The sequence below is a fragment of the Mya arenaria genome, chromosome 4 (assembly GCF_026914265.1).
Source record: "Mya arenaria isolate MELC-2E11 chromosome 4, ASM2691426v1".
Taxonomy (NCBI): domain Eukaryota; kingdom Metazoa; phylum Mollusca; class Bivalvia; order Myida; family Myidae; genus Mya; species Mya arenaria.
Window position 1 is genome coordinate 13,458,183 of NC_069125.1, and position 27,201 is coordinate 13,485,383.

Consider the following 27,201-nt stretch of genomic DNA (forward strand, 5'->3'; position numbering starts at 1 on the left):
GACAAGTCATCATGGGTATGGGGACCAAGGGGATATTGACTGATAAGTCATCATGGGTATGGGGACCAAGGGGATATTGACCAACAAGTCATCATGGGTATAGGGGCCGAGGGGATATTGACTGACAAGTCATCGTGGATACAGGGGACAGGGGGATAATGACTGACAAGTCATCATTGATATAAGGGGCAAGGGGATATTGACTGCCAAGTCATCATGGGTATAGGGGCCAAGGGGATAATTACTGACAAGTCATCTAAGGTATAGGGGCCAAGGGGATATTGATTGACAAGTCATCATGGGTATAGGGACAGAGGGGATATTGACTGACAAGTCATCATGGGTATGGGGACCACGGGGATATTGACCGACAAGTCATCATGGGTATAGGGGCCGAGGGGATATTGACTGACAAGTCATCATGGGTATAGGGGCCGAGGGGATATTGACCGACAAGTGATCATGGGTATAGGGGCCGAGGGGATATTGACTGACAAGTCATCATGGGTATAGTGACCAAGTCATCATGGGTATGGGGGCAGAGGGGATATTGAGTGACAAGTCATCATGGGTATGGGGACCAAGGGGATATTGACCGACAAGTCATCATGGGTATAGGGGCCGAGGGGATATTGACTGACAAGTCATCGTGGATACAGGGGACAGGGGGATAATGACTGACAAGTCATCATGGGTATAGGGGCCGAGGGGATATTGACTGACAAGTCATCGTGGATACAGGGGGCAAGGGGATATTGACTGCCAAGTCATCATGGGTATAGGAGCCAAGGGGATAATTACTGACAAGTCATCTAAGGTATAGGGGCCAAGGGGATATTGACCGACAAATCACTATGAGTATTGAGGACCGAATATACATGTATATATTTATACATTTTTAGCCTACCTACCTACCCTATTTCTTTGGAGATGTTAGTGGACATACATAACCTTTTGGTCTAAGCGTGATAAGATTATGAAATCTATTTAGATGAAGTCGTTTATAAATTAGAATTAAATGGGGGTCCCGTATGGCAGTGTTATGTACTGGTACACGTTTAAGAACCATGGTAGCTCTTCTCAGGGCTACATTCTGTCTACACACTATCCACAAAAAAACTTAAATGGCTAAAAATCTTATCAGAACAATCCGCCGGATGGGCCTTGCCCGAGTGCCAGTATAAATAACGTTACATAACATACCTGTATATTACAGTATATACATGTTTTGATCAATACATGATTGGTCACACGATAAAACGGGTCGTGTCGCTCTGATTAGGCATATAGTTTGAAATATATATTAATGCTCATATTAAGACAGGCAGAGAGACAGACAGACAGACAGACAGACAGACAGACGGACTGTTTATTTCCACTTGTACAATGTACATCGTCAACAACACATATGATTATAATGATCAATGTCAACGTGTATGCATACTAGTATAAAATGAGTATAATATAACACAACTCTGAGGGTCATATGACATAACATATACTAAAAAATACACAATTAAAGCTAATACGTTACAACAAAGTCGGTAACTTTTGTAATTGTTATCTATCTATTAAAATCAGAGGATGATTTTTTTTTACTTTATTAAGTTCTAACATTAATTATAGCGGATCTTACTTTAAGAGTGCACTCTTTCTCCCAAATAATATGAACCACAATTTATACATTTTTTTTTAATTACCGAAAAGGATGAATACATATTCAAAACAATGGTTCTTATGAAGGATATCGTGTTTAATTTGAAAGAAAGGTGCAACCTTATGAGACGATTATTGGTCACTGTAAATATTTTAGGGCCCATCAGTTATATAATATTTGTGCGTTTTCATCTATTAAATACACGGTTACAATCTTGTTATCAATAACTTATATTTTCCATAAATGCATTATTTAGTAAGAAGTTAAAAGTTTATCACTCAAAATTAATGTTTGTTATGCATGTATATGTATTGATTTTAAAATAAGGGTGTCAGTTGAAACAAACATACATAGTCTAATAAGCTAAAATTATTAAAATGTTCTTTAAACAAAGGTTATATTAAATTTAAATATAAAGTAAATGTACCTGATTGTCTATAAGGGAATATTCACAGTCGACTGGCATTTTAACGAATCACAAAAAAGTAATAATACTGAGAATTTGTTTTAATTCGTCTGAAACCTATCGTATCCTATTTTATAAACACTTAAGGTAAACCACAATATTAGTTAAGTCATTATAAATGCAGAAAATTGGATTTCAAATAAGTCTGTTTACAATATTTTATAAACTGGGCTTAAATGTAAATATCCGCGGACGAATCAAAGGAATTGGAATCTTAATTTCACAGTTTCGTTGTTTGTTAGGTAATAAATAGCCGACAAGTAGAGTAAAAAGAGCAATTCAATGCCATTTGAAAGTGATAAACCTCGTAAAAAGATAATCAGGAGATTAAGAATAAACATGATATCACGAGTTTTAATTCAATGATTTAGTATAGGTTCTTGTGGAATTCTTTATAAAAATATTATTTATCCGTTCGCTTGTAATTTTGTCGTTTTGGTAGGTAATTTGAAGATTTTACTTAAGCTATTGTAAATCTTAAACTAAAAGACATACAAACACAAAAACCATTCCTGTTTAAAAATACAAAACACAAACAAGACATTCATGTTTAAAACATGATCTCATACTTTCTACCAATAAACGAAAAGTAGATATATAAGCATTCTTTTGCGTGCTAAAATAGGCAATGGAATGTATTTGTTAACACGAGAGTCATGTCGGTATGTTTTAGTCACTTGCGTATCAAAGCATTTAGTAAGAGAGAGAAAAAAGCACACGAGAAACTAATAAAATAATCTTGGCATATATTCATTTAGATAAACATTCTTATGAAAAAAGGGGTTGAAAATTATGTCATTTTTACACTATTTGACCTAGTAACCTAGTTTATATTACAAATGTGAACAAATAATTAGGTCTTAAACGGAAAAGGAAATGGTGTTTCTTAATGAATCCGACCCATAGATATGTGTAAGGATGGGTGGTGGCCCCTAGTTTGATTTTTGTATCATTTGAAAACAAAATCCCCCCCCCCCCATCGCAGTTCTCTTAATGAATCGTCCACGTTTACTATTTATTTAAATCAATGAGAAAAAGAGTAATTGCATACGCCCAAAATGCATGGACTAGTAATTGTCTTGGGGGAGAACACCCTGCCCCACCCTCCCACCTGGCAACACTCAACACTTTAAACTAAATTATTTTTTCGGTCCTGAGGGAGGGATGTAAGTCAAAAGATTACACCCCTAAGTTACACCCCTCTAACGGCACAGCCTGGATCCGCCACTGTACAGTATTATGAACTTTTGGTAATTTATTTTACAAATAAATGATCACCAGCAAATACATTTGAAAATTAAACCAAATTTATATGGCATTGACATTTAACATTAAGATCAATGAAGCTATCAGAGAACTAAGTTATTTGTAGGTCGTATTTCTTAAGGAAGAGAAAAAAGCGTGGTCTATATAGCGATTAAACAATGTTTATATTGATCTACATAGTTCGACCCAGGCCAAAAATAATTACCTAAATCATACACAGTTATGGTAGGTAAGCTTTTTTATTCTTTATTTTATTAGGCTTTATATACGAACATTATTGCAATCATTGGGGAATGGTGTAAAAGTAATCTTCTGTATAAATAATCTTCAAAGGTTTATAAACTTTTAACTTCATATTAAAACACATGCATGAGATATATTTTTTTTTTTATTCTATTATTTTGCAAACGGGCTATAACAACGATGAGGTGGGCGCCTATTTCGTAGTTAGGGTCGGGTAACCCGAACCAAAATAATTAATTTTCAGGTCCCATCTTTAAACTTGATTTCATAAGATGATGATGGCAACTTTACACTTCAAAATAATTCAAAGACCACAAAAAGAAAACTAATACATCTCAATTGGTTTATGAAGCTTTTCATTGATCAGCTCTACACCATAGCAGTTGCAAACGATTTGGAACATACCATATAATACTGAGCCCTTAAAGTAGCCAATGGTTAAGAATTCAGAGACCCGAACATAACGAATGATTTCATCCATGTGGGTTGGGTTATGGTCAATTTCTCTCTATGAGGGAAACCACAAAAACACTAAGAAAATGATATTTAAATATGAAAGGATTTGACTTACTCGTGTCGCAACACGCCCATTTCATTCAAACCAGAAGCTGAATATACGTGTTAAAATGTTTACTAGGTTGGAAGGCTCCTTAAGTGCACGGTATGTCGCTTTTGAAGGGGGTGGGTGGGTGGGTGTATTTAGCTGCAACCCAAAGTGCGCCTCCCAAACACATAATAGGCATAAACGTGATATAAGGATTGGGGATCTTCCCCCAACACATTTCGGGTTACAGTCTGAAATGGAGTAATTTTGTGTATTATATACATATCCTTTCTACCTTATTGTCATAAAAAATCAGTTATGCAATGCTAGGGAGCGAATTGGGAGGGGGGTTCAGAGTGCACCCCCGTACTAAGCCGTTCGTGCTAACTCCCAGTATTAAAATGTGAAGCAGATATGGTTGCTGTAGTTTTTATATTCTGTCAAATTGGGGTACCTGCAACACCTAATCGAGGAAAATAATTTTACATCAACACCAATGCTATGATATAGATACGGAAAACTACGGTATATATACGGCATACTATGGTATAGACACGACATACTGTGGTAAAGACACGGCATACTATGGTATAAACACGACTTACTGTGGTATAGACACGGCATACTATGGTATAAACACGACTTACTGTGGTATAGACACGGCATACTATGGTATAAACACGACTTACTGTGGTATAGACACGGCATACTATGGTATAAACACGGCATACTGTGGTAAAGACACGACATACTATGGTATAGACACGACATACTGTGGTAAAGACACGGCATACTATGGTATAAACACGACTTACTGTGGTATAGACACGGCACACTATGGTATAAACACGACTTACTGTGGTATAGACACGACATACTATGGTATAGACACGACATACTGTGGTAAAGACACGGCATACTATGGTATAAACACGGCATACTGTGGTATAGACACGGCATACTATGGTATAAACACGACTTACTGTGGTATAGACACGGCATACTATGGTATAAACACGACTTACTGTGGTATAGACACGGCATACTATGGTATAGACACTGCAAACTGTGGTATAGACACGGTATAGACACGGCATAATATGGTATAGGTGTGGCAATCTATGGTATAGATACGACATATTGTGGTATATAGATACGGCATACTATAGTATATATCAAAATTATAAGTAGGAATAAATTTTCTATTTTAATGTCTTGCCTTTTACCCAGTTGAATAAACTGTGTTTATTAAAACACAAGGGCCCGTATAGTCTAAGACTCAAAAAAGCTTAATTTTAATTTTGTTGTAAAAATGCAATTATAGAAACAAAAAAAGTAAATATTAATGCATGTTTTTACAAATAATCTTCTCTTTAACCCGGCACTCATTTTTTGGCCAAAATTTGTTCTTTTAAAGATATTCTAAAACATTAAAGAATTCAATTTTCTGAGTCTGAGTCTGAAACCCAGACTCAAGTGGTTAGTGTATACGGTCCCAAAGAAAATGATCGGTGAATGATTAGATAGAACAACCAATTACATTGATCTACATTGGATCCATAACTTCGGATATTCATAATCCACCAGGGAACCCACATCAGGCGAGTGGTATTAATATCATTTCAGAAAACCTCTACTATATGCCTAACTCGTGCGCAACACAAAATGTCAAATTACCACAAATGCATCATTGGCTAATTTTGGTATATAATGATTATGTGAATTGTCCTTCAATGTTTAAGGGACTAGACACCAGATGATACCATCAAAAAAAAATTGTCAAAACTTTTGTGTATTGCTACAAGTCTAAATTTACTGGGTTTGTTTACGACGAACATCCCAGAAAATTAAAAAATAAATAAATAGCGTCCGTATATATGTATATATTAATCACGTGACTTTCACATGCTTCATATAGACACTTTACACTAAGAAACTATTATGCGCTATTTTTAAACGGATGAAGGCAGCTGAGACAGCGACAAAATATTCTTTTATATCTCGTAAAATGATGTATTATCGACATCATGCTAGCTCGTATTGATAATTATCGGCCTGATTTGGGGAAATACTTTAATTGACAACTTTGGGGACATATGGTGTCTAGTCCCTTTAAGATGGCAACGTATGTTACCCAAAACATGATTTTTTTTAGGATTTTTTTTTTAAAAAGTCTATGGTCGATCAGTATATAATATTTTTGTTTGTCTTTTATAAGTACTTATATACTCTCCTAAATTTGGTTCAACTAACTTTTGAATACAATCATGAAAACGGTGGTTAAAAATCCATAGATTTCAAAACATGTGATATATCATTAAACCGAAGGTATTGCATGTCCGTTGGTGATTTTAAGAGGTATTGCCTGTCCGTTGGTGATGCATTGCCTGTCCGTTGGTGATTTTAAGAGGTATTACATGTCCGGTGGTGATTTTAAGAGGTATTGTATGTCCGTTGGTGATTTTAAGAGGTATTACCAGTCCGTTGATGATTTTAAGAGGTATTGCATGTCCGTTGGTGATGCATTGCCTGTCCGTTGGTGATTTTAACAGGTATTACATGTCCGGTGGTGATTTTAAGAGGTATTGTATGTCCGTTGGTGATTTTAAGAGGTATTACCTGTCCGTTGGTGATTTTAAGAGGTATTGCATGTCCGTTGGTGATTTTAAGAGGTATTGTATGTCCGTTGGTGATTTTAAGAGGTATTGCCTGTCCGTTGGTGATTTTAACAGGTATTGCCTGTCCGTTGGTGATTTTAAGAGGTATTGTATGTCCGTTGGTGATTTTAAGAGGTATTGTATGTCCGTTGGTGATTTTAAGAGGTATTGCCTGTCCGTTGGTGATTTTAACAGGTATTGCCTGTCCGTTGGTGATTTTAAGAGGTATTGCCTGTCCGTTGGTGATTTTAAGAGGTATTGTATGTCCGTTGGTGATTTTAAGAGGTATTGCCTGTCCGTTGGTGATGCATTGCCTGTCCGTTGGTGATTTTAAGAGGTATTACATGTCCGGTGGTGATTTTAAGAGGTATTACATGTCCGGTGGTGATTTTAAGAGGTATTGTATGTCCGTTGGTGATTTTAAGAGGTATTGCATGTCCGTTGGTGATGCATTGCCTGTCCGTTGGTGATTTTAACAGGTATTACATGTCCGGTGGTGATTTTAAGAGGTATTGTATGTCCGTTGGTGATTTTAAGAGGTATTACCTGTCCGTTGGTGATTTTAAGAGGTATTGCATGTCCGTTGGTGATTTTAAGAGGTATTGTATGTCCGTTGGTGATGCATTGCCTGTCCGTTGGTGATTTTAAGAGGTATTGTATGTCCGTTGGTGATTTTAAGAGGTATTACCTGTCCGTTGGTGATTTTAAGAGGTATTGTATGTCCGTTGGTGATTTTAAGAGGTATTGCATGTCCGTTGGTGATGCATTGCCTGTCCGTTGGTGATTTTAAGAGGTATTATATGTACGGTGGTGATTTTAAGAGGTATTGTATGTCCGTTGGTGATTTTAAGAGGTATTACCTGTCCGTTGGTGATTTTAAGAGGAATTGCATGTCCGTTGGTGATTTTAAGAGGTATTACCTGTCCGTTGGTGATTTTAAGAGGTATTACCTGTCCGTTGGTGATTTCAAGAGGTATTACATGTCCGGTGGTGATTTCAAGAGGTATGACATGTTCGTGGTTATTGTAATGTATTCCATGTCCGTTGGTGATCCTACAAGGTATTCCATGTCCGTTTATGATATTCACGTGTGACATATCCGTCGGTGACCTTTAGAGGTATAACAAGTCTGGTGGTGATCTTAAGAGGTATTACATGTGCAATGGTAACCTATAAAGGTAAAACATGTCCGGTGGTGATCTTATGAGGTATTACATGTCCATTGGTGGTCTTAAGATGTAATACATGTCCGGTGGTGATCTTTGGACTATTACATGTCAGGTGGTGATTTTAAAACTATTACCTTTCCGGTGGTGATCTTTGGACTATGACATGCCAGGTGGTGATCTTAAGACTATTACATATCCGGTGTTGATCTGAAGACTATAACATGTCCGCTGTTGATCTTAAAACTATAACATGTCCGGTGGTGATCTTAAAACTATTACATATCCGGTGGTGATCTTAAAACTATAACATGTCCGCTGTTGATCTTAAAACTATAACATGTCCGCTGTTGATCTTAAAACTATAACATGTCCGCTGTTGATCTTAAAACTATAACATGTCCGCTGTTGATCTTAAAACTATAACATGTCCGCTGTTGATCTTAAAACTATTACATGTCCGGTGGTGATCTTAAGACTATTACATATCCGGTGGTGATCTTAAGACTATTACATATCCGGTGGTGATCTTAAAACTATTACATGTCCGGTGGTGATCTTAAAACTATTACATGTCCGGTGGTGATCTTAAAACTATTACATGTCCGCTGTTGATCTTAAAACTATTACATGTCCGCTGTTGATCTTAAAACTATAACATGTCCGCTGTTGATCTTAAAACTATTACATGTCCGGTGGTGATCTTAAGACTATTACATGTCCGGTGGTGATCTTAAGACTATTACATATCCGGTGGTGATCTTAAAACTATTACATATCCGGTGGTGATCTTAAAACTATTACATGTCCGGTGGTGATCTTAAAACTATTACATATCCGGTGGTGATCTTAAGATTATTACATATCCGGTGGTGATCTTAAGGCTATTACATGTCCGGTGGTGATCTTAAGACTATTACATATCCGGTGGTGATCTTAAGACTATTACATATCCGGTGGTGATCTTAAGACTATTACATGTCCGGTGGTGATCTTTAGACTATTACATATCCGGTGGTGATCTTTAGACTATTACATATCCGGTGGTGATCTTAAGACTATTACATATCCGGTGGTGATCTTAAGACTATTACATATCCGGTGGTGATCTTAAGACTATTACATATCCGGTGGTGATCTTAAAACTATTACATATCCGGTGGTGATCTTAAGACTCTTAAGACTATTAAATATCCGGTGGTGATCTTAAAACTATTACATATCCGGTGGTGATCTTTAGACTATTACATATCTGGTGGTGATCTTAAGACAATTACATATCCGGTGGTGATCTTAAGACTATTACATATCCGGTGGTGATCTTAAGACTATTACATATCCGGTGGTGATCTTAAGACTCTTAAGACTATTAAATATCCGATGGTGATCTTAAGACTGTTACGTGTCCGGTGGTGATCTTAAGACTATTACATATCCGGTGGTGATCTTAAGACTATTACATTTCCGGTGGTGATCTTAAGACTATTACATATCCGGTGATGATCTTAAGACTATTACATATCCGGTGGTGATCTTAAAACTATTACATGTCCGGTGGTGATCTTAAGACTATTACATATCCGGTGGTGATCTTAAAACTATTACATGTCCGGTGGTGATCTTAAGACTATTACATATCCGGTGGTGATCTTAAGACTATTACATATCCGGTGGTGATCTTAAGACTATTACATATCCGGTGGTGATCTTAAAACTATTACATATCCGGTGGTGATCTTAAGACTATTACATGTCCGGTGGTGATCTTTAGACTATTACATATCCGGTGGTGATCTTAAGACTATTACATATCCGGTGGTGATCTTAAAACTATTACATATCCGGTGGTGATCTTAAGGCTATTACATATCCGGTGGTGATCTTAAGACTATTACATTTCCGGTGGTGATCTTAAGACTCTTTAGACTATTACATTTCCGGTGGTGATCTTAAGACTCTTAAGACTATTACATTTCCGGTGGTGATCTTAAGACTATTTCATGACCGGTGGTGATCTTATGACTATTACATTTCCGGTGGTGATCTTAAGACTTTTATATTTCCGGTGGTGATCTTAAGACTATTTCATGTTCGGTGGTGATCTTATGACTATTACATTTCCGGTGGTGATCTTAAGACTTTTACATTTCCGGTGGTGATCTTAAGACTTGATTGCCTGTTTCTTTATATACAATATTCTTTGGTGTACAATTATTTAAAGAGTAATACTCTTACGATTATCGAATACAGCAAAACGTATAAACCCAGAAATTCAAGAACATTCAAGAAGAAACACACAAGAGGCTGGAAAATTCGGAACTGCCGTACAATTAAGGGTAATTAAGCGAGACGTAATGCAGGAAATTCCCCCACCCACAACCGCCAATTTTATATCAGAACACACTCTGCAATACACTGTTTGCTGTAAGAAGGCCAAAATCTGATTCAGGTCTGAGAATACTTTGCATTTCGATCCGTAAAACGTGCACGATCGTAATGCATCGAAACGCGTTCCAGTAAAATGTATGACTGCTATTTCTAACATATCCTATACATTTATGAATCAAGCGCGTAGCTTAATTATTTTATACTCTTAAAAAGCAAATAGATTTTACTTTTGTTTTGACTTTGTTTATCCTAATTATGCTTGGACACCCTGTAGACGAATGGTCAATCGGAGACAAGACTCAGTTTCCCGCCCGAATTTCCTACAATCTAATTGAAAAAACAAACAAGTATGCTATAAATTGGACCACAAAAATGGTACGTTTTAAATTCCTTTGTTTCCTGGAATATATGCTAAATTTCTAAGCGTATCGTATATGTTCTGAAGATGAACACTCTGATTAAGTTTCGAAATAATAAGTAAAACAATATTTCAAATAGACTGAACATTAACAAATTGCTAAGGACTCATGAAAAACAACAACAAAAACAACAACAACAACAACAACAACAACAATAACAACAGCAGCAGCAACAACAGCAGCATCAACAACAACAGCAGCAGCAGCAACAACAACAACAAATCTATTCATTATCATCCTCATAAAACGCTTCAGTAGTGCCATCATGATAATCTTAACAATCAGGCAAAGATCATTACCAAAACTAGTTGCAACGTAGAACAGTGTAAAAATGTTTACTACGAGCAGCGGAAGCACTCCGGAAAGTGGCACGGAACAATGCAATTTTTCAACACATTTTTATCAAACTTGACCGGAATGTATGACACTTTTTGATACCAATTAATTTTCAAGCATGAAGGATTCAAGTATACAGTAGTTGTTATTCCTTGACAAAAGAATATATACATTTACTGACAACTGACATCCAGTGGGATGAAGTCCTCTTCTGAATACCGTTTTCTGATAATAATTTAATCCTAGCTTACCCCACTTTCCATGTTCCGGAATAGAATGACCTTTGACCTGTGGTGTTGGACACCCATCAGTTGGCCCAGGCCGCCAGGAACCGGAACTTACATGTCACACCAACGCCTTAAACACCGAGTGTGCTCACTCACACTAATGTACTTAGTCCTAGTCGTAACTCACATATGTCACACTTTCTCATTTATGTGTTTGTTTGATTACTCACAATTATTTACTTATTTCTAGTCGTAACTCTTATATGTCACATTTCTTCATGTATCTGTGTGCGTGTGATTACTCACACTAATGTGTACTGAATTCTAGTCGTAACTTACATATATCACACTTCCTCGTATGTGTGTGTATAAATCACACCTAATTTCCGCACATATCACACTTCCTCATATATATGCGTGTGTGAAAACTTACACTTTTTAACTTATTTCTAGTCGTAACCCTTATATGTCACACTTCCTCATATGTGTGTGTGATAACTCTCACTTAAGAACCGATTCCTGGACGTTACTTTCATATGTCACACTTCCTCATGTATGTGTGTGTAAGATAACTCACACTTATTCACTTATTCCTTACCGTAACTGACTTAAGTCACACTTCCTCATAAGTGTGTGATCATTCACACTTGCATATACTGATACCTAATTATCACTCACACATCTGTCACACTTTCTACAATGAATTGCAAATGTACAATTTATTGCGTTTTAAAATGCTTGAAAACCTATCATTAATTCGCTTACTTTACCTAGAATGTCTTTTATACAATGGTATTTCTCTATTCGTATTCAAGGTTTTTATTTCAATTTACAGGTAAGTATTCTTAATGTATCAGTTAGAAACTCATTCCGAAAATATTAAGAATCAGTTTGCGGGTTGAGCAGTTACATTGATGCAAGCATCCTGTCGTGCATATTCATATCTCTCTTAATCCAAGATTTTATCATCAAGTTTCAACGTAATATCCGACACTAAAGATAATGACTTTATCAGCCACTAATCCCCTGGAAACATTCACACGAACAACAATGATACTGGACTGGTACATGCCTGAAAACAACAACACCCCGAGTGGGATTCCCAGATGGTGATATATTGAAAAAGCATTCAGAGATATGCAAAAACAATTGTTTTCTGGAAACTATGATCTATATAGAGCTCAATTCTAGCGGCCTGCAAATCCCGCATAGGATATATTGTCTGATGCCTAAAGTGTCTACAATTACATATAATGCTTTATTTTATGAACTTTGGTAATATAAGTTAACATTAGCCGGCGCTTCTATATGGATAAGTGAGTGAAATGCAATTCTTGTGTATTGCATAATGGATTATGCATTCATAACTGATTGCCTGGCAGTAGTATATGGTGGCTGATTTCTGTCATTTCGTATATTCGCAGCGAAAGGGCAAACATGTGAAAATGTGCCGGATATTTATTTCTCTTTTTAATGATTTCCAATTGGCGAATTTCCACCCCGCAATTTTGCGCAGTTTCAAACCGGCACTTGACGCATTTTCACTCTGCGATCTGGCGCATTTTCACCAAACCACATGGAGCAATCTCCATTTTCAACCCGCCACTTGGCGCATTTTCAAACCATCCACTTGTATTTTCAACCCGCCATTTGGCGCATTTTCAACCCGCTACTTGGCACATTTTTTCCCCGGCATTTGGCACATTTTCACAACCCAACTTGGCACATTTTCACCATCCACTTAGCGCATTTTCACTCCGCCATTTGACGCTTTTTCACCCTACTACTTGGCGCATTTATACCCCTCCACGCATTTTAAACCTGCCAAATGGTGCATTTTCTACCCGCCATTTGGCGCATTTTTACCCCGCCAAATGGCGCATTTTAACCCCACCATTTGGCACATTTCCACAACCCAACTTGGCACATTTTCACCCCACCACTCAGCGCATTTTCACTCCGCCATTTGTCACATTTTCACAACCCAACTTTGCATATTTTCACCCCACCACTGACAAATGGTGCATTTTCACCCTGCCACTTTGCGCGTTTTCGCCCTGCCACTTGACACATTTTTACCCTGCAACTTTGCGCATTTCCACCATGCCACATGGCGCATTTTCACCGAATCACTTGGCGCATTTTCACCCAGCCAGCCACTTGGCGCATTTTTATCACGCCAATTAGCGCATTTTGACCATTACACTTGGCGCATTTTCATCACGCCAATTAGAGCATTTTCACCATGCCACTTGGCGCATTTTTACACCTCCTTTCGGCGTATTTTTCACCAAGCCATTTGGCGCATTTTCGCCCACCAACTGGCGTTTTTCTCATATTTTCGCCTTATGATTATTTCGCATTATCGCTCTACACTCATTTTCGCGAAAAATCCGGAATGGCAGAAATCAACCACCATAGTATTATGAAAGGTTACATGTTCTTTATCCTCTTATTCCCACTCTACAATCAGCAATATCTCACAAACCATCAATTTGACAATCATGCACAACCTTTTGTTTACAAACATGAGTACAATGCGAGCAAAATAAGAAACTTAAACCATCGAAACAACCTTTAAAGGGTGTCTGCCAAGGCTTAAAGCTGCACTATCACAGATTGAACGTTTTGACAACTTTTTTTTATTTTTTGTCTTGGAACGAGCAGTTTTTTTGCGTAAATATCTGAAAACCAGTGAAAAAAGACTGATGACAAAAGATCAGATCGCAGATGTTCATATTTCCTCTCCAAAATTGATGTTTTATGCATTTTCCTCAAACTGTTAGTAACGGTTTAAGCCACAAAACATAAAATTTGGAATGGAAATATGAAAATCTGCGATCTGATCTTTTGTGAACAGTATTTCATTACTTGTTTGCAGATAATTACGCAAAAAATTGCTGATTCCAAGACAAAAAATAAAAAAGTTGGAAAAACGGTCAATCTGTGAGAGTGCAGCTTTAAGGTGTTTTTAATGTAAGATCAAATTTATTGACGTCGCGTGGAACGTCAGTTTGGAATAGGTTTCAATGTTGTACCATGGAGGGTCACGTGATCATAATGGACAAGCCAACATTATTATTGTAAAATAATACTATAAAATATGTTTGATAAAATCAACAGCAACAACAACAACAACCTTTATGAACAAATGTTAAATAAAAAAGAAATATCAAAATACAAAAAACAACAACATATACATCATACCGTTAATACAAACCTTTGTACATGTATAATGGGCATTGAATAACTTTTCTTGCATACCGGACGTGTGTTTCCGGTTATGTGACCAGTGCTGGAAAACCCCGTCTTACACCCCCATATAAGATGAGTCACGCGCAACAACGCGCCTCTTGTTATTTCTTTTCTTGTATGTTTTATGACAAGTATATTATGCCACTTCAATAAAGCGCAATCAAATATATAAGTATGCAAGAATTTTAATTAAAATTGAAAATAAATAAACGTAAAAACGCGAGAGGAACTATAGTGATTTAAAATTACTGCGCTTTAATGACGTCAGTAAACAACTTCGCACACGCTTTTTGGTGAAATGAACAAAAGTGCGTTTTTAGATATGCAAGAAAAAATAACAATCATGTTTTTCCGGCCCGGATAAAAATTCCGACCCGAATGTACAGGAAACACATGAAAGATACTTATAGTCCCCAAACACATAGGCTACGTTTTTTTATAGCTTTGTTTACGAACCGTTAAACCCGATTCATCAAAGCTCAAAATATAAGTTTCGGAGGATGTTTTGTATATTGAAAATAATCTGATTTTTAATAAATGGATAAAGTTGAAAATCCAATGACAATTCATTACATATATCAGTATGAATGATACAATGTAGAAACTGTACGTAACCCAATTAGGCAATAATCATGGCCATATAATTGTCTTATTACCTCCCTTTTCTTCAATTAAAATAATTTAGGTTTAAATTGAAATATTTTATGAAAATAACAGTGTTAGTATGATTCTTTTTTTTTTCATTTGTTTTTTAAACGAATAACTTCTTAGTTAAAAATTGAAAATTATTAGCCGACGCCCTTCTTTAGTCGCCGATTATATTTAATATTACTTTAGAAATATTCGAACTAAGGGACTAGTTCATAAATTGCAGAACAATGCTTTCAATATTTTCCACGTTGTATGATAGAATATGAAGTTTAGTATGTTTTAAAAAAATAACACTTTAATTAATAATAAAACCTTAAATTATAATAGCCCTGCTTATCATTTTGAAAGTTTTGGTTTTAAATACCAACTCAATCATAACAACTCGGCCATCTCCGGCAAGCTTTGAGATAGATACAGGCCGAGGTGTTCCGATTGATACCAACTTCCGCCCAAATAGATGAAGGTTACACGGTACTATTATAATATCCTTTGTTTGTAAACCTCCTACGCAGTAATCTCCCTTGTTTGTATAATAAAGCAATATGGCATGCTTGGCATGAAGAAAGTCACGTGATATGTAAAGTTCATAGTGACGATGTTAGTGTTAAATTTAGACTTTACTTACGGATTTGTGCCATGTTTGTTAATAATTGATAGCATATAGTTATCTGATCGTCTGTATGTTAATCCGTCCGACCCCACGGTGTCCGATCAATATCTGAAGAACGCTTGGGCCCAGTGTTCTCAAGCTTTATAGACAGGTTGGTCATGACTAGCTGATAAAGCCGCTTGATTTTGAGATGCCCAAATCAGCTGTTTATGAGACAAAAAAGAAGGTAAAAACTGTCTATCTGTGAGAGGGCAGGTTTAAATGTTGACTGTTGTATGTTCAGCCAACTTTACAGACCCGTTCATGACGTAAATGCAAGCCCAGCTAACCAGCCGACAATAACAACCTCTTCAGACGATTAGTGCAAACCGATTCTTTTTCGTTTCTGGTAAATAATCCCCAACCATTTGAACAAGCGTTGTTTACCATTGAGCGATGGAGTACATACAACTTAATTTATGGATTGTGCCATATTATTATGAGTTCTAATATATTATATATCTTGAATACTTTTGATAAAATTAAGAATCATGACTTCGTCAAATAACATAATGCTTATAATTCACAAGCGCATTTATTTTCATTTTACTTTTTTTACATTTTAAATGTTCGCCACTTAAAAGACTGAGCTCTATGAAGTTGAACATACGGCAATCTAAACATTCGAATTTAAAGCTTTATGCAATATTCTGATCTTAGCAAATGTTGCTATTCTCATGAATGTCGCCAACGATGTAATATTATGAATGTCACGAATGTCGGAAATATTATGAATGCCGCGAATGTCGGGAATATTATGAATGTCACGATTGTCGGGAATATTATGAATGTCGCGAATGTCGGGAATATTATGAATGTCCAGACTGTCCGGATGTAATGAATGTCGCGAATGTCGGGAATATAATGAATGTCACGAATGTCGAAAATATAATGAATTTCGGGAATATTATGAATGTAACGAATGTCAGGAATATTATGAATGTAGCGTATGTCGGGAATATTATGAATGCCGGGAATATTATGAATGTCGCGAAAGCCGTGACTGTCGGGATATTGTAAAGGTCGGGAGAGTATCGTGAATGCCGAGAATATTGTGAAGGTTGGTGGAGTATCGCGAATGTCGGAAATATTGGAAATGTCGCTCATGTTGTGAATGTTATGAATGTCGCGAATGTGAGGAATGCCCTGAACGATATGAACGCTGCTCGAAACATACACACAGGACGTCGCCAATGTCTTTTGTACCTACATCTAAATGCCGATTGGTGTATGTTCAACCAACTTCATACAGTATTTGCAATCCAAGCTAACCAACCAACAATAACAACCTCTTAAGACGATTGGTGCAGACCGATTCATCTTCATTTCTAATAAATAATCCGCAACCCTTTGAACAAGCGCTTTTTATCATTGAGATTCACGCGGGGGAGTTTATACAACTGAATTTATGGATTGCGCCATATTATTATGATTTTTTGAAATGAGCTTCCAGACGAATGCTGCATGATGCAGACGAGAATGATCTCATTTCCTGGCGCGTGCTCCTCCTGTTCGGGATAAACGATCGGTGATACAGTGATACTTAAGGCGACTATAGATTACTTGCTAGATTTTTACCCCCGCCCACCCCCTCTTTTTCCCACCGCCCCTAAATTTTTATTGACCCCAATTAAAATGTTGAACTCGGGTCTTTATTTGCGTATCAGTTCGATACTGTCCGGAACATCATTTAATCATACCTATAGTGTCGATGTATAACATTCACATGTAAAACAGGACACTTGCTACGATCTTGTTCGTGATTCGTCTAGAAACTCATGGTCACTGTCTCTTTTGCAATAAAAAAGAGCATGAACAAATTTTCAACGGTTGAACAGTCATCTATAGAATTATAAATTACAAAATTAAATTTCAACCCCGACCCCATTTATTCAACATTTTGGATTGAGACCTAACAATTAATCTATTTTGGCCTTACTTTATATATTTCGTGGCCGTTAACTATATAAAGAAGAGCATCGTCGCATACCCACGCCTGTGGCGGATCCGTGGTCTAGTGGTAAATTGACTGTCAATTCGCAGGTTCGATCCCCCAACCGCGCCACTAAAACAATATTATCGACTTCCGGGATTGACGTTAAATTGGGGTCACGTATGCACGTAAATGAACCAGGGTAGCTCTTGCCAGGGTAACATACTGACTGCGCACTATTCTCCAAAAAAACTTATAGGTCTAACACTCTTTTCGAAGCATTCGCCGAATGGGTTTGCCCGAGTGCCACGCCGCCCCCCCCCCCCCCCACCCCCCAGGTCCGGGGGTATACCGGGGATAGCCGGGCAAATGGACCGCGTTTTTACCTTCCAGGTGACCCGGCAGTGCTGGGTGAATGCGTTTGGTTTTTGTCTTTGCACCCAAAATAGCGGGGAATGGGCATTACCTAGGATCCCTGGGATGCGGGGGCATTTGGCGGGGATTTTACTAGCAGGCCGTCTCCGCAGGGTGGGGATTTTACCCGGGCTTGGCTGGACCGAAAGTCAAAGTCCCCGCTATTTCCCGGACCTGGGTGGGCGTGGTTACAATTGACTGGTACATAAGTACTGCACTATGTCTATGTGTGTACGGAAGTGAAGTGTAACGGAAGAAAAGACCGTGGTTGTCGATGATGCTAGAAGAGACGAAAACGTAAACGCTCATGTGTTGGCACCAAAAATCTATAAACACTTATATTCTGATTATTTTACACTTTGATACCGAAATTGCAGAAACAAATCAAATCAGATGCGATACTGTGATATTGTGATATTGTGATACTGTAATACTTGCCTAGGTACGTTTTGAGGCCGGTTAATTGGAGATGAAACGTATAACTTCAATAATGAATACAGAAATTACGAAATACAAAGATTACGTGTACTTGTTATGTGTCTTTAAACTTGTTGATGTTATGCTGCGATACTGTCATGCTGTTATACTTGACTAAAGACGTTTTGTGGTCGTTGATTAGGAGAGAAGAACACGTTCACTGATTATTAATACAGAAGGTCTTGTACTTGCATGCATTTCTACACATACATGTAAACGTTGCTGTTGAGTTTAAAACTCATTTGCGAAATTTGTTCAGAAAACTACACGTACAGGCAGCTACACATACAGGCAGCTACACATACAGGAAGCTACACGTACAGAAAGCTACACGTACAGGCAGCTACACATACAGGAAGCTACATGTACAGGAAGCTACACGTACAGGAAGCTACACGTACAGGTAGCTACACGTACAGGCAGCTACACATACAGTAAGCTACACGCACAGGAAGCTACACGTACAAGAAGCTACACATACAGTAAGCTACACGTACAGGAAGCTACACGTACAGTAAGCTACACGTACAGGCAGCTACACGTACAGTAAGCTACACGTACAGGAAGCTACACGTACAGGCAGCTACACGTACAGGCAGCTACACATACAGTAAGCTACACGCACAGGAAGCTACACGTACAAGAAGCTACACATACAGTAAGCTACACGTACAGGAAGCTACACGTACAGTAAGCTACACGTACAGGCAGCTACACGTACAGTAAGCTACACGTACAGGAAGCTACACGTACAGTAAGCTACACGTTCAGGCAGCTACACGTACAGGTAGCTACACGTACAGGCAACTACATGTACTGGAAGCTACACATACAGGCAACTATACATACAGGCAGCTACACGTACAGGTAGCTACACGTACAAGAAGCTATACGAATAGGCAGCTACACGTACAGGAAGCTACACGTACAGAAAGCTACACGTACAGGAAGCTTAACGTACAAGTAGCTACTCGCACAGGAAGCTACACGCACAGGAAGCTACACGTACAGGAAACTTAACATACAGGACGCTTAACGTTCTTTCAGCTACATGTACTTTCAGCTACACGCACAAGAAGCTATACGCACAAGAAGCTACACGTACAAGAAGCTACATCTAAAGGAAGCTACACGTATAGGCAGCTACAGGTACATAAAGCTACACGTATAGACAGCTACACGTATAGGCAGCTACACGTACCGGAAGCTATACGTACAGGTAGCTACACGTACAAGAAGCTAAACAAACAGGCAGCTACACGTACAGGAAGCTACACATACAGGAATCTACACGTACAGGAAGCTACACGTACAGGTGAACGTTTTTTTCCTCCCGCTATCCTTCATGTTATTTTACGTGTACAATGTACACTTTCCTGGATGACGTAGTGTACGAAAAGAAGTCCACGCGTACACGTAACCGTACAAGTAATGCTTCGGAACGTCTTGGAACAAAATGAACGTATTATTATTTTTTACTTAAAATCCCTAACAGTTTATTATTTCCTGTTATGTTTTTTTTCATCGTAATATAAAACTATATCACGCCTCCAACATAAACGACGCAACGCCATTGGTCCAGGACTGGTCACGCGGTGACCCTACACTTTTCCATATTGGGTCACCAAATTTATATCTTACCAAAATGGCGTCTATTTTCCGACTCCGATGAATAAATAAAACATTTATACATGTAAACAGGTTGTCGACGCGATATATACGTTACGGGGTCGGTAATGACCGTTATTAACGTTGCTGCGTTGATTTTCACGTATAATGTCGCTCAAACAAGATATACAAGTGACGTTTTTAGCGGAGTCAAACCCCGTTAACTCGACCTCGAAGGGCCAAGCGAAAATGCCTCGAGCCTCGTAAAATTCGAGCCATGCTGGATTTTTTACCTTCAGTATATAAAGAAATTGGTCCTTTATATCCAGTTCGAGCCAACGAGGAATTCGAGCCAAGCGAGTTCTAGCCAACGGAGTTTGACTGTATAGTGTTACTCTTTTAACATCCTAGGACACACTTTTAGCATATCGGTCAGTTAGTTTATACTTATTTATTTTACAACGATTGTGAAACGAGTTATAACAACATTATATTAATCACTCTTGTTGGCACGATTTTACGCGAGAGTGTAGTCTTGTGTTGTGGGGGAAACCGGAGTACCCGTAGGAAACCCACTTGTCCGGCTTGAAGACCACAAACCAGTTGACTGTGTTGTCAATTTTAATCCCCATATTAAAGATGTGCCCCTGGCAATTTGTCTCCAATTCTCAAGGCTCAATACGCACATATCTGTAAATAACATAGTATTATTACTGCGCAAATTTGCACATCTTACTGTAAGCAAATAACCTTAGCATAACAAGGCTTAAAAGCATTAAACGGTCGTGGACTTTGCTCCGCCAACAAACACCAAATAAATTTCGAATCAACATATTTGCAGTGTGTGTATACCACGTGATAAATGACGTCATACATGCTACGTCGGAAGGCAAAAATTTGCTTAAAATGAAGACTTAAATCAAAGATAACTTTTCATTTACAACACCATTTTAAATGAAACAAAGGACAGTCTATGCCGCTTAAAGAGCCCCGCATTTGTTTTATTACCAAAATTTGATGAGGACATTAGTTTCATCAAACACGTCGACAAACCTGTTTCAAAAATAATGTTTTGACAGTGCTCCGTCAGACGGCCGTATTGTGAAAAGGTTTGTCGAAGTGTCTTAAGAAACTGAACTCTCGATCAAATTCAGGTAAAAGACCGAATGTGGGGCTCCGTAAGCAGCGTAGACTGCGCTATGTTTCATTTAAAATGTTGAAGAAATAGTGCAGTTATCTTTGTTTAAAGTCTATTTTCAAATCAAAATATTGCCTTCCTATGTAGCATTTGTGACGCAATTTATCACGTGATATACACAAACTGTATATGGCATGTCAATCGACTCCACACATCAAAGATACTGTCAGCGCTTTTGAGATGGTTTTTTAAGCACGTGGATCTAACTTCTGAAGCGGCGGGCTCTTAAGCTCGCAAATTATACATACATGTACCGTTTATTTTAACAGACCAATTAAAACGTAGCTTTAAATCACACTCGCAAAAGATAGCCGTCGGAACTCCCCGGCCATTTTTTTATTATCGAAAACAGCCTCGGAGGTTTGCCGGTACACCAGTAGAAGTAGTTCGATATTTTTTAAAATTCATTTATTATATCATTAATGAAATGTAGTGTTTAAGCTTATATTTATTGATATAAATTTAAATTGATTGCCAGTGAAGTGTATTATTTCAAACATAATTAAGATTTGCAAGAGTAAAGTTATTAAGTTTAAGTGCTAAATTAACGCGATCTACTTGCATCGGACTTAAACATACCGATGTCTGAGTATGTAAACCGTCGAAATACATCCGTGGTTGTTTTCGATAAAAATGGCCGAGGAGTTCCGAATGAAGAAATAGTTGAAACAGTTTGAATGAAGCTTCAATTTAGGCGGTACAGACTGACTTCCCTTCGGTGCAAAATTCCGCTTTGTTTAACTAATTGACAACAGCAGTAATGCACATGTAATTACTAAATTAATACTCCCAACTAGATAGTTACATATCTATGGTATTGCCAATGTTCTCAGTTCTTGGTAATATACCAATCAAGTAAATGCCATCATTTATTACTGCCTTAGTCGCGGTTAGGCTAAGTTACACGTGACTTGTTTACAATCATAACTAAAGCTAGTGCATCTCACATATTGAACGTTTTGACGACTTTTTTATTTTTTGTTTTGGAACGAGCCAATTTTTGCGTAAATACATGGAAACCAGTTATATGAGACTGCTGACATGATTAATTATTAAATTAGATCGCAGATTTTTATATTCAAGTTCAAAAATTGATTTTTTATGCATTTTTCTTAAACTGTTAGTAACGGTTTAACCCATAAAACATTAACTTTTAAACGGAAATATGAAAATCTACGATCTGATTTTTTTTATCAGCAATCTTATATCATTGGTTTGCAGATATATACGCAAAAAAATGTTCTTTCCATGACAAAAAATTAAAAAAAGTTATCAAAATGGTATATCTGTGAGAGTGCAGCTTTAAGCCCAGAAGTACATAGTCTCGAACCAAGTCAGTGTAATGGTATTAAGATTAAACCCAGGAAATTTTGTCACTATCGCAATGCACAAAGGAACACGAAGCTTCGTGTTCAAGAGTTTTACGAGGGGTTTGATTTAAACATATTTTATTGCATTTTTTTTCAACATGTTCGGTATTTACAACAATGATATAGAGTATACAAAAAGCAAATGGGTTGGACACAAGCATTAGTACAACATTAGTAACCTCTTCCCCAACGTGCGGTGTTTATAATATTATTCAAATCTGGTTACATTTCACAAAACATATCGATACTTAGATATATTAAACATGTTCCAAGTACACAAAAACAAACATTCAGTAAGTATTCCCGCTTGGCTCGATATTCGAGAGGCTAGAAGTGAAATATCGAGCCAACGGGTTTCGACTCTATTAGAAAGTGACTTATGAGGCACATCACCTTTCGTTTTTGTAATAGAGCTTTAAATCAAACTTTGCTTTTCTCGGAAATGATATACACTTGTATATATTGACGTTTCATAAAAACGAAAAATGAATGGTTATCTTAAAGGGCAAATAACTCCAATTCGGAAGTGCATACTCATTGTTACATGCCTCATTTCTTTGAATTGACACATGCCAGTGAAACAAAGCATCCCGCACCATCTCAGAACATTGGCTTCTTTCCATTTTATAACTTTTGAAGCTGAATGTTTTGTCATTTCAAATACAGGCTGAACATGCTGGATATACTTGATAATACCTTTTTGTTTACACCGCATAGTTTGTACGCCTACACCGGATCTGATGACTTTATAGAATTCATGGTGGTTACGTTCAACCATTTTTTTCTTCAAATAAACGTAACTTTTTTATGACTTTGTTTAATTTTTAGAACACATGTGGAAGTTTCTCCCTGTATTTGACGCTGCCATGTTGGGATTTTAAAGCATTCGAAATCAGTGTTATTTCGCGAGCAAGTTAGTTAATTGTCGATTGAATACAAATGTATACAGACAAACTATTTTGTAGTCTCTGACCTGAAAGGGTCAACCCGGGGTTACTCCAAACTACCAAAATATAATTATGTTGTGTGACCAGTTTTTGCGTCCCAACAGTAGAATGACACAAATCAGCGTTTAAATATAAAAAAATTGTGGGTTTGAAATTTTCGGTAAAAACTATGGAAGTGCATGGGGTCATCATAGACTCCAGTGCTTTATTCCATGTCATCAGGTAAACTCGTGTGTTTTGATAACATTCTTTTTTAATTTCAATCATTTAATGGCGGAATTCAGTTTCGACAGACATTTTTTTTCGAGAGTCAATATGTAAAAAACAACATTTTTAATCTTTGTGTTCGCAAAAACTAGATTTTGGATCTTGGGGTGGCCTTTTTCAAAATGCTCTAAAATCTAAATGTGTTTGCAAATAAGCTTCAAATCAAGTTTGCTTAACTCGAAAGACTAACACGTGTAAATAATGAAATTTTATAAAAAAGAAATATAACGTTGTTCTTGTACACCGAATGGAAAATAAATTTCGAAGTGTCAACGCTTGGAAGTAGCTCAACAGTGTTTTATTTGTTTTCTTTAACTGCATGAAATGATAATAAAATGATGACGGATGGCCTTCCATAATACAAAAAGAGACTGCCCCCTCCCCCGCCCCCCAAAAAAATAAATAAAAAAAATAAAAATAAATAAAAAAAACTAAAAAAAAACTTCTTAATTATTTTTTATAGTCTTGAGGTAGACTTTGCTCACAAGATAGTTACATGCTAATATGGCTTTTTTCGCCTCTTTGTTCATAATTTTAATATTTTTTTAGTATTCATTCATATACAATACCGAAACATTTTAATGATTTAATGAATGTTGGATGTATTATGTCATTTAAAAAGTAGGATTGATAACTTGTTCAGACATTTTCAGAACCTACCTTTTTCTATGATGTTGAGTAGAACAACAAGTCCATTAACATCTCACGCAATGTTTCACCTAATTTTTATCAAAACTACACATCATGAGCCTCTTCTTTAATAGGCGTTTACAATGGTGCAACACAGATAAGCAGATAATGCACTACCGATCGTCGCCGATAATCGATAGCATCACCTCGGAATCGATCATAGCTATGTGGCTGCATATACTTAATATTGAAATAAGTCGTAAAACAACAGCACGAACTATTTTATTAAAATAAAAGGTCATCATTAAAATATGTTTGTTTACGGTAACCCGACCGACTCACTTAAATCAGCCCGACTCAAACGCAATTTTTACCCCTTTCGGGGCCTGATTGTGTGTGTTTTGTCAATTGCCGCAAACCCCATCGTCATATCAGTGTGTGCATACCACGTGATAAATTACGTCATAAATGCTTCGCCGGAAGTCAACATTTTACATATAAAAATATTATATCATATTATTGCATATGAAGACCACTATTTGTTAGTATATATTTTTGTGTTAAACATCACAAATGCGTTTGTTTTAAGGAATGAATTGCGGGGTTGATGTCATTATCGGGGATATGAACGCAATTGTGCTGGTCAAAGTACGCGTGGAGTCCGAATGACATCAACCCCGCAATTCATTCCTTATATTTACACCAATAGTTCATTATGTTGTTGAAAAAACATTAAAAAAATACTTCATTTCATTTCGGATTACCTTTCAGTAATCATTTCTGACCCATTCTGTAAATAGGACGACCCGACTGTTACATTTTTTTCAAATGACGTCACAATAACGCGGGAAAAGATCAACCACTTGAAATCACTTTTAAACGTAAAATTGAATCTCTTTGGGCAACAAAACGTTTAAAATATAATAACATAGCACTTTCTAAAATGGTGATTTATATTTTACGGGACCTGCTGACACAATACAAACAATAACAAGATCAATAGTTTTCATGTATATTGTTATGCGATGAATTGCGATCCGAGCATATCCGAAGATGTTGCGTTCATCGATTGATGAACGCAATTGCCGAAAGGCAGTTCATTTAAGGAATGGAAGTTGATGTGTAAATATATAGCGTTAAAGCTGCACTCTCACAGATTTACCGTTTTTACAACTTTTTTTATTTTTTGTCTTGGAAAGGGCAATTTTTTGTGTAAATATCTGCAAACCAATGATATAAGATTGCTGACAAAAACTTAGATCGTAGATTTTCATATTTCCGTTCGAAAATTAATGTTTTATGGCGTAACTAACGGTTTAAGATAAATGCATAAAACATCATTTTTTCAACTTAAATATAAAGATCTGCGAACTAATATTTTGTCAGCAGTCTTATATAAATGGTTTCCATGCACTTTAGCAAAAATCGGCTCGTTCCAAGATAAAAAATATAAAAATTGTCAAAACGTGCAATCTCTGAGAGTGCAGCTTTAAAAGAAACCTTTGTAATACCTGTTTCCACTTTTTGTTAGTTTTGTTCGCCTTCTTTGGATAATTGCAGGAGGCGACAGCAATGGCGGCGCTCCTTGACATTTTCCGTGCACGTGCTTTAGGGAATAACCATCTTCGCAATACATGCGGTAAGTCCGATTGGAGATTTATTTAATCCATTTAATCGCATTGTCTCTGCACACGTGAACAGTTCGAATGTGGTCCTTTAGCCAAATTTTTGCGCATCTAAGATTCGGTTTTTTTTAGAACAAAAACTTGAATGCTAAGAAACTGCTCTTTCTTCTTATGGCCTGTGGTTTTCTAGCTGTTAATCGCACGCACAAGTAATTCTTACAGTTCCATAGGAACAAAGTTGAATCTTTGCAAAGCTTTTGCACATATAATGTACAAACATACAATTTAAACCGTCTGCAAGTATGTCTAGTTTTCTCTTTTGAACAGTCAACGAACTGGCAACACAAAAGCTTTCATTTAAATTAAAAAGAAAAAAAAAGCGTTTACTTTTAAGCATTGAGCAATGTTTGCTCTTTCAACACTTGTCATTATAGCTATCCCAAATCGTATTTTAAACAAATCTTTGTTGGCAGTTTCATGTTCACACGTACTTTTAGAAATGATTAGGAGTGCTAAACATCAACACTGTTATTTAAAGTCACCAAAGTTTTAATATACTTTATAACCATTAATTTGCATAACACATGTCGCGTTTAAAATAGCTCCAAAACATTAAATCAATTTGTTACTGCATTCCAAGGCGCAATCTCTTGGTATCCAAGGGAAAATGAACAACCAAACTCACATTGTTATCCTGAAAAACGTATCCTTAAAACAATAAATAACGCGAGTCCTTCGTTCGCACAAAGGCTATGAACCAGCTGTCAGCGGTATTGTTTGGCACCGTCTTTTCTGACAAGACGCTTAG

General features: G+C 37.0%; 1 protein-coding gene across 3 annotated transcripts in view; it reads right to left on the reverse strand.

Annotated features, from left to right (window-relative positions):
- The window catches only part of LOC128232504 (potassium voltage-gated channel protein Shaw-like), a 44,900-nt gene extending 17,699 nt beyond the window's left edge, over positions 1-27,201 (reverse strand). Inside the window, exon 1 of one of the 3 annotated variants that reach the window (XM_052946081.1) lies at positions 26,280-27,201. In XM_052946081.1, coding sequence (XP_052802041.1) covers positions 26,280-26,360 — 81 coding nt within the window. In that variant the 5' untranslated portion in view covers positions 26,361-27,201. Of the gene's footprint in view, positions 1-2,084; positions 2,181-11,393; positions 12,391-26,279 lie in introns of those variants that run through there. The other 2 variants (XM_052946083.1, XM_052946084.1) reach the window with 2 other exon arrangements.